We start from the raw sequence: 13,491 nt of genomic DNA on the forward strand, positions 1-13,491 counted from the left end.
TGCGCAAATCTTTCGTATTTGAGTTAAGCTGTTGTGGTCTACCTTCTTGCAACATGTCCTGTGGAAATCATTCACTAAACATGGACATTGCAAGTGTGAATCAAAACTATGCACATGGAGTTTAGGAGGCACGTGCAGAAATGATGCCACAGCCTTATTTTGTGGCCACATGGACTCACAACAATTGAAGCATTTGTACAATTGCTATGTTTTTGGAGGCGCATGTGGTGAGTCTCTACTTGTCAGTTTACAAGACCAAGGTGAGTTGGGATACAAGTGGATACTAAGGAGATACAACTGGAACATAAAAAGTACAACTGAGACAACATAGGGGCTATCACAAGACACATGGTGGGATTGGACTAGATCCTCTACTCAGCATAGGTATCATGCATGGGACTTATGGTTCCAAAGGTATATATACATGTGAAAGAAAGGTTGTCTATTGAGATTATGGAAGTTGTGGAAGATCTATGATGAGCTGGCAATTTGTGGGAATGTTCACTGGACTGGACAACAGATTGACTAGTTTGTAGCATGTAATCTTCCATTCTTTGTTTTAGAAATTCTTTAATCCAAATGTTGCATAATAACATAGGTCCTCACATCTGCTGTCTAACCTGAGGGAAGCATTGTCAGCAAGTGAGTTTTACAGTCCCTAAGCTTGCTTAGGTGTATTGCAGGTTGTTTGTCATAATGCCCACCTTTGTTTACCACACACTGTCATAACAGGAATCCATCCTTGGTTGTGCTTTGGTAGTACTCTGTAACAGATATGACAGCTTTTTTATGTTTGCTTTGGTTGAAATTTGGAACTGTATGGCTGTGAGAAGCCCAAAAGGTGCGTCTTTGCTCTTCTAAGAGCCTTAGCTCTTCTGGGGTTTTAATTGGAGGTAGCGTGACAGAATAAAAGTCAGGATATTCCTTTTCATAAAATGATCCGCAAGGATGAGGCACTCAAATATACTTTGCTTTGTCTGATGTGAACCAGCACTTGTGCAGCATGTTGAGAAGAGATTGGTCCCATTGGTGCTTGACAAAAGAAGGATTGTTGGGTACCAAAGATTTTTCATCTGAAATTGCATGGTAGTCTTCAGTTGCTCTCTGCCATTCTTCAATGAACTGCTTTACACGCACAGTGGGGCGGAATATATGCACCCCGGCTTCCCATTGCGGAGATTCTAGGAGGGTCTTTGTTGGTTTCCCACAGTATGCTTCAAAAATGTCCTGTTTGCTACAGGCACTCTCCATTCCATGACGCCACCAAGTCAAAGCCCAGTCAATTTCCGGATTCGTAATCATATAATCAATTAAATCCGCTAGAGCTGGCCACCACACCGTTTGGTCATAGTCGCTAAAAACCAACACATCATTTGGCGACAGCTCCTTTAGAGCATCTAGTATCAAAGGCGGCTTCCAAAGCCACCAGTCACCACCAATAGAAGATTCATGTGTCGGATCTTTTAAAAACTGCGTGTGTTATTTATACGGCTCATGCTTCCGCCAATGCTTGGGTACTTCATAGTGGAATATGGCATCGGATTCATTTCGAAGCCAGTGAAGTTTCTCAGTTGCCTCCCTTTGCCGTTTTTCAATGTTCTCTTTAAAGCCATTGTTGTGACCCATCTTTCCTGACAAATAAACAATGCGGTGGCTTTCTCAAAGGCGGAGATCACAATATCGATCCTTGCTTTCACAGTATGGCTTATTGTCGGATGACCTGGTGAGATTGGATGCAAATTGAAATCCATAAAAGACTGAATCAGGATGCACAGGATGATGTCAAGGCTTGCGGAGTAGCTGTCCGAATACTCTATTGTGAGTGTTGTCATATTGCAGGGGCTGAACGAATTTTTCGAAGCTTGTCTGATCTAGGCACTGAAACGCTCGAAAGCCTCTAAACAAAAGGATGACGCAGGAACTTCCAGCGAAGACAAGAACGGCTCTAGGACCTGTTGCGTTGCCAAGGATCCCTTTTTTAGCCATGGTGTGTAAATTGATTTGTATAAGCAAAGGATATCGAAATACTAGTTGTATGATTAGTCTTGTAAGGAAATCATGTGATAGTATTGAAGAACACAAAACGACGATGGAGATCACAGTTGAGGAAAACGATGAACTACGAAGATTATGAGTCTACATTGTACTCTTGGATATTCGTAGGGACTGTGGGGCTGTGATTCGTTGTGTGTGGGACGGAAGCGACTTGTCTTTTAGCAGTAGGCGATTGAACTTCTGGTGAGACGTTGTCCTTACCAGGAGTTTGATCAACACACCCTCGCTGCAAATGAGAAGTTGCTATGTCATTGGTTGATGACTGTTCGAAAAGGTAGTGCGAGCGCATTTTGCGATGATGTGCGGGAGAATGATGCTTGGAGAAATAGTCGGCCAAATTCGTGAGGCCGGGTCGCCAGTAAATAATAAACTGTTTTTGCTCGACACGGTCTTTAACCCAGTAGAAACGCATGTCAATGGCTTTAGAACGTCGTTGCTTGATGGTTTCGTTGGCAATGCCGGAGGCACAAGCGTTATCGGTCTGAATAGGGGTAGGTGGCTGAATGTGGCCAAGCTCGTCGAGAGCGACCCGGAAAGCGGTGGCGTCCTTGGCGTTGTAAAAGAGGGCACCGAGTTCAGCTTCGGTGGCAGACGAAAGAACAACGGACATGATGGAGCTATGCGTGTGAATGGCGCCATTATTGGGAGGGTCCGGATCAGTCGGAGCGGGAGCAGCATTGGGATCTTGGGGTCGACTGCTGAGGAAAAAATGACCTGCAGCACGAGAACGGGCTTTCGACTCGGAAAGGTAGGAAGCGTCAATATGAATGTGTAAACACATGTCGCTAGCCTGAAAACGTACTGTAGCGTGTGGGTGAGTGGCACAGTAGTCAAGTAAATGTTGGCGGCGTGAAGGGTCGCTTGGGTTGCAGTTGACTGTGCCGAGGCCAGAGTGCCGAGAGCCACGAGAATGGTCGAGTCGACAGCCCTAGCGTAATAAAGTAGGGTTCCGATGATTTCTTGCAGGTGGGTCTTGTCGGATGCATTGAGAGGCTCAGTGGTATCAGGGACTGGTGTGAGTTGAGTTGTAACACCATAAGTTGGAGGGGTCCAAGGGTGAGGCGCATGTTGAGGCGTAAGAGGGGGCGATCGTTGAAAGCGGGTTAGGGCTTGGTCGATGTAGTCGGGCATGGACATGTCGAGGGTTCGACGCTCATAATCCCAAGCAAGTGTAAGTCCGAGATAATGAGTGCTGTCCCAGTCAATGGTGATGGTGTAAAGTGCTTGGAGAGTGTCGATAAGGTGCTGAGCACGTTCAGTGCCAGTGTATTTCACTCCAAAGTCGTCCACAACTAGGGTAAACTGAATAGGGCGCGTGACGTGTCGAAATAGGCCAGCGGTATGCTTCGTCTTAACGTAGCCGTGCGCAGCAAGGTGTTCAACAAGACAATTGTGGGCGAGAATACCGGCTTGGGGAAGGCCGTACATACCTTTGCAAATTTCGACGGTAACAGAGTTGTTGTGAATGAGTGGAGCTAACTGGTAATGAGCCATGATGGTGGGAGGGATATCGGTAACCGGGATGCGCATGTATTCGTACCAAGCCATGGGGGTGCCAAGATAGAAATCCTTGATGTCAATACACATAAACTTGGCGGCGGGCGTGGAGAGGACGCTATTGAAGAGGATCTTGGCCGTGGTGATGTCAGCAGTTGGGGTGTTAACCTTGCCGGGGTACTGAACTAAGTTGCCACCAACGGTAAAGCGGATGCGCTTGGGTTCCGATTTTTGAGGGCAAATGCTGGCTACAATGCGCAAGTAGGTTGCCTTGCGACCGGGAGGAATGGCATTATGCGCGATGAAGTGCATAGTCTGGCTGCCGGTGGTACTGTGGGGCGGGTTACCTTGAGTGAGTCGGCCAATTTCGTTGGCGGCGGCGCGAATCCAATCGGGAGCGTCGGGGTGAGCTTCAAATCTTATTTGCGGATATTTGCGGTGTTTTGGACCAAAACACTGCATTTAAGGAGGCCTGGCTATGAGTGACCTACGCCATGATGCTACGGTCAATCCATTGTTTAAGAAATCCCCTGCATTCTCTCCTGACGAATTATTGGCAGATATTAATTTCATGTAGCCCCTGACGGCCAGAGCCATCGAGCCCTTGTTGCTTGTAAAATTATTGATGCCGACCAACCTTCAACAGCATGGGGGGCCCAGGTTTTGCAAGCAGCTGGCTTGACATGAACTAAGACACGAGTGCCGGGAGGAGCAAGCGGGGTGCGTTTGTAGTCAAAGGCACCGTGAAGTTGTGCGTGGGCGGACAACTTGGGATTGATGCGGGAGCGACAAAGAAGATTGAGGGTAATGAGGGCCTGGGGGAGGAGGCGGTCCCAAAGATGCAGGGGGAAATCCGGGTTCGTGGTACAGAGGCCAGCAATAAAGTGATTCTTGAAGGTGCGTATGGCTCGTTCGGCGGCATTACGACGGTGCAGATGGGGGGGGGGGGGTGCCAGCTGAAAGTCGACGTGTTCCGAGGTCATGAAGGATTGGAGGGCGGTAGAGGCTTCGTTGTCGAGGCGCTGAAGTTGTGGACGCAGGCCGCGCTGGGTAAACAGAGCGTGAGCACGTTTGTAGGCGGCCAGAATCTCGGGTCCGGACTTGTTCCTCATGAGTTCGACATGGATGGCGTTGCTATTGTAATCGTAAAGAACAAGCATGTTGTTGTGGCCGGCACTGGAGGGAGTGAGGAAACGGCCCGGTTGGTCCGTGTAGATCTGACCGGTAACCCTTTGGTGGGCAACAAAGACATGGTGTGTGCATGCGACGGGGGGGGGGGGGGGGTCGGGAGGGTCAAGGTCAGGCACAGCGGCGGCAGGTGGTTCCGTCGGGATGGGGGAACCGACAGGGGGAAGCTTGGTGGAGCGAAGGTTCGCGCGTTGTTGGTCAAGGTGGCCCTTGACCATGGCGGGGGAACTAGGTGGATACTTGCGGACCTGGCGGGAGGAAAGTTCTGGAAAAGTCGCAAGATGGCCGGAGTCGAGGGCCTGGCACCATGGCCAGGGGCCTTGTTCTTGCATGTGGCGCTTGTATGGCGCCGGTTTTTGCTGGTACCATGGGTCCAGCAATAGGTCATGTCCGGCGAAGAGACAGAAGTCTGGGACACAGAGAGCGCGGAGAAGGAAGGTTGAGAGCGTCGGAGGTTGTGGCAGGAGCGAGAGAGGGGGCAGCAGCAAGCACGTTGGCATATCCAAGGGAACCGGTGGTTGCCGTGAGGCGCCGGTCTTCGTCGGCCAGGGAAAAGTGCTGCTGGAAATGGGCAAGGGTGTGAGCAGCAGTAGGCAATTTGCGCCATTCTTTGCAGTCCAGTGGGAGCAGGCCCAAGTGCGCAATGACTTCGTAGCCTGCGCAAACAGCAGCAGCTTCCGAGATGGGGTCGTTACCGTCAACGGAGAAAGCGATGGCCTCGTCAAGCTGGAGAAAAACTGATTCAATCGGCTCGGTTGTGTTCCAAGGGGTGTACATGGACTGGAAATTTTTCTGGAGCTCGGGGGGCTTGATGGTACCGTATTTGGTCCAGAGGTGCAAGAGCAAGTCAAGGCACGTGACGTTGCTAAACTCTAACATGGGATGGGCGAGGGCGCGGACATAAATGCGGGGAACCGCGTCGAGAAGTTGCTGGCGAAGCGCGTTGTTGACGGCGACATAAAGGTTGTCGATGTCGGCGTCGCGTTGATGAATGCGGTTGTTTTCGGTGATTTGCGGTTGCGTGGCACCGGGAGGCGGATTGGCCAGAGGGGCGACGGAAATGACGAACGGGACGTCGCTGATGTCGGCGTAGGCAAGGGCGGTCAGGGTCAAGGCCATGTGGCCGTGGGCGCCACCACCATTGAGTGTGGGAATGGCGGCGGCGTTAGTCATGAGCTGGCGTTGGGCACGCTTGATGGTCGCGTAGGTCGGTGGGACGGTGAGGGTGGCAATCGGGTCAAGGACTTTGTGAGGAAAGTCGCTCAGTTTGAAATGAGCCGAGGTCGACATCGGGACCGAAGAGGTTGCGGATGGGCGGTAGGGCAGGGTTAGGAGCGTAAAGACGGTGGGGTTGCTTCGTAGTTCTATTGAAGAACACAAAACGACGATGGAGATCACAGTTGAGGAAAACGATGAACTACGAAGATTATGAGTCTACATTGTACTCTTGGATATTCGTAGGGACTGTGGGGCTGTGATTCGTTGTGTGTGGGAGACGGAAGCGACTTGTCTTTTAGCAGTAGGCGATTGAACTTCTGGTGAGACGTTGTCCTTACCAGGAGTTTGATCAACAGATAGATAGTACATCTTTTGTCGGAGCTTTTGAACGGATGAAAATACGGTGACCATTACTGTATACTTTGGGATTAGAAAAAATTCCATGGAAAGGTGTTTGTACTGTAGCAAACATATTGACTGTGCGTTTCATCAACATCATTCTAATCTAAAAAGTTTTATATGTGCAAAAATTTGCCCTTCACGTGAAGCTTCTGATTTTCCTATTTACTAATTGTGCTTTGATAGTCTCAGAGTTTTTCCGTTAAAAAAATGTTGGAATAGAAATTTCGCGCAAAATATTTCTTTCCATCACGGTAAAAATCGCACATGACAGGCTTTGTCATCGGGAAGGGAGATTGAAATGTGATAGTTAACATGTAAGCGTAGGATGCCATAGACACGGTCTTACTCATCAACAAGATTAAACTTCTCAATATCCTGCTGAAAATTTGAAAGAGAGTCCATATGGCACTACCGTTGCTTATTTTACAGTAGCAACTGATGTTAGTTTTGGTTGGAGAATATCATGAGTGGAGAGTAAGCGCAAGGAAATAGAAAAGAAATGTGCAACAAGAAAGTTCATGCACCCATTGTCGACTTATTTCCCTTTGATTTTGCTATTGGATTGGTATTGCTTTTGCAGATCTTGTCGCTCTCCTTCACATGTCAAAGTAGTGACCTTGTTTTATTCAACTCGATAGTAACTGCAGTTTTCGAGAAGGCCGGACAAATGCTGAGACCATATTTCTCGTGACGTGGCAAGGAGCCGACAGTCGGACGTGACGTGATTACAGGCGTGCCGTCGATCCGTTAGAGATGCGCGGGGGAACAGTGTCTAGAGGTAAAGTGAAACATGGACTGAGAGTTTCTTTCCATCGACTGTGACAACAAAACAAGTTGCTGCTTCTTTTTTGAAATTACACTAGTATAATAATGCCATCAAGATTGTTTCTATCAACCGCCGGCTTGGTCCTTTCGCTCTATGCTGTGTTCGTCGAATACAAAATGGAGAGTAAACCCGAGGAAGAAGTCTTTACCGCGTTGTGTGATATCGATGCCATCGGAGCAAGCTGCAGGTACGTTTCGCTCTTCAGCATTGTCTCAACCGCGTCATGTTCGATTGTCGGTAGCACAATATGAAGATGTATCTCACGTGTTTCGTTCATTCACGGGATTTCTCAGCACGGTATTTACTCTTCCGGTAGGACGACTGCTTTCATATTTTGGCGTCGTTCCGCACGGTCATGTTTTAGACATACCCAACGCAGCTTTGGGCGTCATCTACTATACCTGGCATATTCTCCTGTCTGATGTTTCGCAATTGCTCACTAGCGCCATGACGATATTGGCTTTCTTGTCTACTGTCTTTCTAGCCTATCAGTTGACTTTTATTTTACACGAGCTGTGCATTTTGTGTTGGTCGACTCATGTCATCAACACATGGCTCATGTATAAAATGGTTCACAGTAGCAATAGAAGCGATAAAACAAAATCGTCATAAACATATCCATGTTTGTCGTCAGGGATTAAATTGCTTGAAATATGAATGTCGGCAAATCGCACTAGTAGGAAGAATGGCAGTTTCCAATTAATTGGGTCCCTCAATTGGTGGTTGTCCATCGTCTTCAAACCAGGGAGCCTCACCGGCTTCTTCAGGGTCAACGCCCAAACGCTTGGCCTGCCACTGTCCCAAAATTTCGGCTGCGCTCCAATAGGTCCAACCACGTACAGTACCTTGGACATAGTAATAATCATCCACGGATCCTGCCCAAATGCGTTTACCAAATATATTTTCCTTACTGATTGACAGAAACTGCGACGCCGCATCGAGATTCCACTTGCCTTCGGACTTGTCACCCCAAACGGCCAGATTCTTACCATCTTCGGTAATTGCGAGGCGAACCCACGTCTCTTCGATTTTATTTTGGCGGTTCTCCCAATTTGTACCAATGAGCCACTCCGATTTTGCAAAATCTTCCTCTCGGAGGATATCATACTCCACATATTCGTACTCATCGCTATCCTCCTTTAAAGCCTGTGGTGTGCCGGAGGAAATGGAGGCGTCGGAATACAGCGATGTGATCGACGGAATCCACGCTCGCGGGGAGCCAGAACAGCGGGTGTGAAAGCTAGTGTGTGGAAGCCAAGCGTATACTATCCTTGCTTTCACGAATAGTAATATCAGAACCCATCCGAGTGATGCAGCAAATTGTGGCGACATATTTTCCTGCACGGAATTAAAAGCAGTATGTTGTCTTCTTTATAGAGCAATTTCCTTTAGCTGCTCGACGCTGGCGTTAATCGGTTCTTAGCCAAATTACGAGAGAGGAGCTTATGAGGTGTTCGGCGCAATGAATGTATCGTTCGCAGTCAGCTACTGGGACAGGGACTTACAGTTAACTGTAAATGAGACGATGAAACACCTTTTTAATTTTCCCATTCTAGTATTTTGCATTCTATCGACATTCCACGTGTGTCGTAGCATAGATACCAGCTATGAACATCTGTACGTGTGTCAGCTTGTCTGATGCAGAAAGGTTTTTAGTTTTCTAAACACAAAGACAACGAATTCGCTGGGAGACACCCCCAGCGTCGATGACTCGGAATAGTGCCCTTTATGGGAGTGGTTGATTTATAGCTCCGACTACCGAAAGTAGAGTACGGCCCAACTTTGGTTTTTGCTTGTCATGCTGCTGCAGACTCCAAACGGCGGGCAAACAGCACCCAGAAAGCCTAGTAGAGTTGCGGTAGCTGCTAATATTTTTTCAGCTACCGTCGTTCGTAAACGGGAACGCACATCTTCCGTCGTTTCACCTCTTCATCGTTTACATTAATATCATGGCGAGTCTTGAAATTGAACCCGAGAACGAACTACGGTTTAAATTGAGTGAAGAAGAACAGACTCCGCGATGTACCATGACTCTTACCCATCCGGGCGGTACAGACGAAGCTCTGGCCTTTAAGGTACGTGAGCTCTCTGTCTATTGTGGAACGCCAAGAAGCGCATCCAGTGTGCCAAGTTTCCCTAGTGCGGATAACGAGTCTCTTCTCTATTTAGTTATTTACTGTGAACCCACTCCTTCTGTTGTCATTGGTTTGCCGCTCTTAGGTGAAAACCACGCAGCCCAGGCGATACCTGGTTCGTCCCAATCAAGGTCTGATCAAACCGGGAGGTAGCGAAACCATTCAAATTCTACTCGTCGAAAAAGACAAACAAGCCCTGATGCAATCCTTCCAGCGTCTAGGTCAATCGGCACTGGATCATTCGAAAGACAAATTTCTCGTGCAGTCTTGCGCGGTATCGCAGCAGTTCGCTTCTCAGTACGATGATGCCGGCACGGGATACGATGCACTGAGCACTATGTGGACCTCGGTCACCGCTGCCGGTTCGCGCACCACAGTTTCTAACAAAAAGCTTCACGTCAAGCATGTGGTGAGCGATGTATCAATCCCTCGATCGAGCACGGCATCGCCCTTACGTCCGCATGAACCTACTTCAGCCCAAACGCTGGAATCCATGTCCCCCGAACAACTTTTGAGCGAGGTTGCTACCCTCCGTCGCAAGTACGACGAACTTGTTGGATTTTCCGTGAATCTCACTGCTGAACGAGACATTCTCAACAATACTCTGGAACAAGCAAAGCGAGACTTGGATCGCGAAGTAAAAAAGTCTGCCTTCAGTGACAATAAACGCAACGTGCGACATGGTACAATCTCGGATACGATTCCGAAGCGGTCTCTGGGATCGTTGGTGCTAGTGGCAATACTTTTCTTCGTGGCCGGTCTCAAGCTAGAGCAAAGCGGAAATTCACGAATTCTTCGTCATGTTCCAGTTGTTGGCAGAATGCTGGAGGGTGCCACAACTGCCAAAAATGTTGACTCGGTCACACCAGCACCCGAAAGCGTTGTCAAGCCAGTGGCCAGGGCTGAAAATATGGATGAAGAGGAGCTTTGACAACCTAAAAGTTCATGTTGCCAAAGTTAACTTTCTTGTTCGAGACAATGAATACACTTCTGACATAGCAATATTATATGTAAGAAAGCTGTAGTGGACGTCTACAATAGATGAAATATGTAGGAGGCCACGGAAGAGAAAGAAGTCGGCTACAATTTAGCAAATGCCCCTCATTCACGTCAATTCCTCCACAACTTTCCATTTTCGCACCACAGCTTGTATCAACAATTCTTTCATGGACTTGTCCGACAAGCCGCTGTTTCGTCTATGTGAGGTGCTGTAAAGAGAGCTCATGACGTTTTGTGGACTCAAAGGCATTGTTGTCGAATTGACGCCCGGATCTTGTCCCCGGATTGTAACCAATCGCCGTGAGGCGTCAATCCAAAGACTGATTGGCCACACCCGTCCGTGCTCGCACGTCGGAACTGCAAAAATTTCCCGTCGCTCCTCGCCGTTTAAGACAGCCGATGGCCATGGCCGACTGTTATTTTCGTCATGTTCTTCAAATAAGCGCGAAGCAACATTCATTGCGGCTGTACACGGTGCTCCACTGTCATGGTAAAGAGGAAGACCCACCAACACAGAACTATCGTCTACCCGAACTTGCTCCAGCAAGGCCTTGACGGCCAAGGGGTGGCCAGGAGAACGCAAGGTCAAATACTTTTTCCCGTCTCTACTACTGTATAGACCAGAACAATCAGCGTTTTCGTCGACCACAGCTACATGTATGTTGACCGGGCCGGGCCAAATGCGTGTCGCTAGGCGTTGCAGGACTTGTTGTGATTCCGAGAACGCGTGTACAGAGTTTGCAACACCATCTTTTCCACGCATAGCGTATGGTCTAGGTGGGAGCATTTTTTTTAGAAAGGGAACATCCAACGATGATGGCACCAAGACGTGGGGGCAACGGCACAAGTCAGATCCCTGCAACCTTCGTATCCGCTCCGACCACTCCCCCGGATCTGTTGTCGAAAGCCGAAGGTAGACTTCGTACGTACATTCGGTTGGAATTGCCACTGTGTCTCCCCGGGTCCATCGGACGGAAATCTCTCGGATCCCTTCGACTGTAGCTTGAATTAACGTTGGTTTCCGATTCGGCGAAAGTGGACTGGAGGATCCGCAATGTCTAGTGGGCTACAGAAGGGAAGGACATCTCTTAATCAGTACGTTTCTACGAAATAAGTTCAGTTCCCGCAACCACGAGATACTTACGACGTTCTTCGGAGAATGCGTCCGTCTGACCAAAGCCCGTCGCCTTTTTCGTCTCGCTGCTGCCGCTGCTTCGGCAGGTGACCGCTTCTTGATGCATTCCTCGTTCTGAGGTGTCGCTGTCAAAGCTCCAGAGGTAGTTAGGAAAGACGCTGGCTCAGGTGATGCTACGGTTTCCGTCGTAGTAATCATGCTCGATTCGATTGTTGACGAATGCTAAAGGAGGCTCAATCCCGGGTTTGGTAAATTTCCACAAGCCGACGAGAAGAAAACCCGACTCACACTCCAGAAGAAGCTGGCCGGGAACTGTTGTCAACAATGAGTAAGAGATGATCCGACAATCGACGAAAGAAATTCTCTCACAGTCAAAGCCGTTTCTGTCGATCCAGATCGATGTGAGATTTTCTTGGTTGGCTGCGGAGCGGAGTTGGAAACTTTGTCACGCGAGATTTCGGACAAATGTCCAGGATAGGGATGAGGTTTACGTTAGAACGGAGGCGTCTGTAGGGGTAGGTAGACCTTGGATTAGAAACATCGCGGCGGTATGGTACGGGAGAAAGAGTAGCTTTTCCCGAAATTGGCTAGTCTGGCCTTCTCCCGATTACCTTCATATCCATTGGATTTTGCGCACCGTTTGTTTTCCGGAAACCCGATGCAATCACTCACTGTCAGTCGACGAGGACCTTGAGTACGTGTAGAATTGATGTCGGTACCTGTACCAATAGGAACCGTCTACAGCAGATTGGATATTACACAGATCTCGACTCGGAAAGAATAAAACAGTGAGCGAGGCAAAGCGACTACAGACACAACTACATTTGATAAACATGAGCGGTTTCGGTGGCAGAGGTCGCGGCCGTGGAGGGGGTCGTTCCCCTGGGGGGCGCGGACGTGGCGGTGGACGCGGAGGCTTTTCTCCTGGTGGACGTGGTGGATTCGGTGGTAGAGACGGGGGACGCGGGGGCCGTGGAGGTGGTCGCGGTGGGCGTGGTGGAGGGAGACGCGAGGGAGGTATGCGTCCTGGCGGAATGAAAGGAGGTACCAAAGTTATTGTCGAACCGCATCGCCACGAAGGAGTCTTCGTCGCCAAGGGCAAAGAAGATGCTCTGGTAACACTGAACAGCACTCCTGGTGTTGCTGTTTATGGAGAAAAGCGAATCAGCGTCGAAGTACCTCCTGCTACGGGTGAAACAGTTGCCACCAAGGTCGAATATCGAGTCTGGAACCCTTTCCGATCCAAAAGTAAGTCTTGGCTAGGTTCCTCTTGCTCGTCAATTGGCCAATATTTGCGATACTTTTTCTCATCGTCAGCATATCTCTTCCTTAGTTGCCGCCGCCATCTTAGGAGGCGTGGAGAATATTTGGATCAAGCCTGGATACAAGGTGCTCTATATTGGTGCTGCCGCTGGAACTAGTGTGTCACACGTGTCAGACATTGTTGGACCCACTGGTGCTGTCTACGCTGTTGAATTTAGTCACCGTCCGGGACGAGACCTCCTGGGAGTTGCTAAACAAAGGACAAACATCATACCTATCATCGAGGATGCTCGGCATCCGCTCAAATACCGGATGTTGATCGGGATGGTTGATTCTGTTTTCGCTGATGTTGCCCAACCAGATCAAGCTCGTATTGTTGCTTTGAACTCACACTACTTTTTGAAGAATGGTGGACATGCAGTGATCGCCATCAAGGCATCTTGCATTGACAGTACTGCCGCACCCGAGGCTGTCTTTCAAAGGGAAGTGGAGAAACTGCGATCGGAAAACTTCAAGCCGATTGAACAAGTTACCCTGGAGCCGTATGAACGAGATCATGCTGTTGTTGTTGCAGAATACAGACCTAAGAAAAAGAAGAGCAAAGAGTAGGTGGGAGCCTGTGAAACTATGTAGTGGTGTAATGTCATAGCCATCTCTTTCCTTTTAAATAATATGCACGATTGTTGGTAAGCATGAGGATGTTGCACTTCTACCTGATTTTTCTTTTCCTTCAGTGATCCTCCTATTCCTTGTCGGATTGGAGTTATACGTAG

The 13,491-nt window shown here is 48.8% G+C and overlaps 5 protein-coding genes across 5 annotated transcripts; 2 read left to right on the forward strand and 3 right to left on the reverse strand.

The window, feature by feature from the left end:
- Window positions 1–4,121: 4,121 nt before the first annotated feature.
- On the reverse strand, window positions 4,122–6,030 carry PHATRDRAFT_39510 (predicted protein; the record flags this gene model as incomplete). The annotated part of the gene is made up of 2 exons (XM_002183619.1): window positions 4,122–5,099; window positions 5,233–6,030. The coding sequence occupies 2 exons, from the start codon at window positions 6,028–6,030 to the stop codon at window positions 4,122–4,124; spliced, it is 1,776 nt and encodes a 591-aa protein (XP_002183655.1).
- A 1,763-nt stretch (window positions 6,031–7,793) lies between these two features.
- PHATRDRAFT_48917 (predicted protein) lies at window positions 7,794–8,518 on the reverse strand (the record flags this gene model as incomplete). Its single annotated transcript, XM_002183620.1, has 1 exon — window positions 7,794–8,518. One exon carries the CDS (start codon window positions 8,516–8,518, stop codon window positions 7,886–7,888), a length of 633 nt encoding a protein of 210 aa, XP_002183656.1. The 3' UTR covers window positions 7,794–7,885.
- A 587-nt stretch (window positions 8,519–9,105) lies between these two features.
- Window positions 9,106–10,200, forward strand: PHATRDRAFT_48918 (predicted protein; the record flags this gene model as incomplete). Its single annotated transcript, XM_002183496.1, has 2 exons — window positions 9,106–9,261; window positions 9,407–10,200. Coding segments are annotated over exons 1-2 (918 nt in total), but the record flags the coding sequence as incomplete, so codon positions are not given.
- Window positions 10,201–10,426: 226 nt separating this feature from the next.
- On the reverse strand, window positions 10,427–11,812 carry PHATRDRAFT_48919 (predicted protein; the record flags this gene model as incomplete). Its single annotated transcript, XM_002183621.1, has 3 exons — window positions 11,465–11,812; window positions 11,251–11,386; window positions 10,427–11,214 (listed from the first exon to the last, which is right to left on the reverse strand). Exons 1-3 carry the CDS (start codon window positions 11,651–11,653, stop codon window positions 10,427–10,429), a joined length of 1,113 nt encoding a protein of 370 aa, XP_002183657.1. The 5' UTR covers window positions 11,654–11,812.
- A 401-nt stretch (window positions 11,813–12,213) lies between these two features.
- On the forward strand, window positions 12,214–13,327 carry PHATRDRAFT_48920 (predicted protein; the record flags this gene model as incomplete). The annotated part of the gene is made up of 2 exons (XM_002183497.1): window positions 12,214–12,703; window positions 12,789–13,327. Exons 1-2 carry the CDS (start codon window positions 12,289–12,291, stop codon window positions 13,325–13,327), a joined length of 954 nt encoding a protein of 317 aa, XP_002183533.1. The 5' UTR covers window positions 12,214–12,288.
- Between the last annotated feature and the right edge of the window lie 164 nt (window positions 13,328–13,491).

The sequence above is a fragment of the Phaeodactylum tricornutum genome, chromosome 20, assembly GCF_000150955.2.
Source record: "Phaeodactylum tricornutum CCAP 1055/1 chromosome 20, whole genome shotgun sequence".
NCBI classification, from domain to species: domain Eukaryota; phylum Bacillariophyta; class Bacillariophyceae; order Surirellales; family Neidiaceae; genus Phaeodactylum; species Phaeodactylum tricornutum.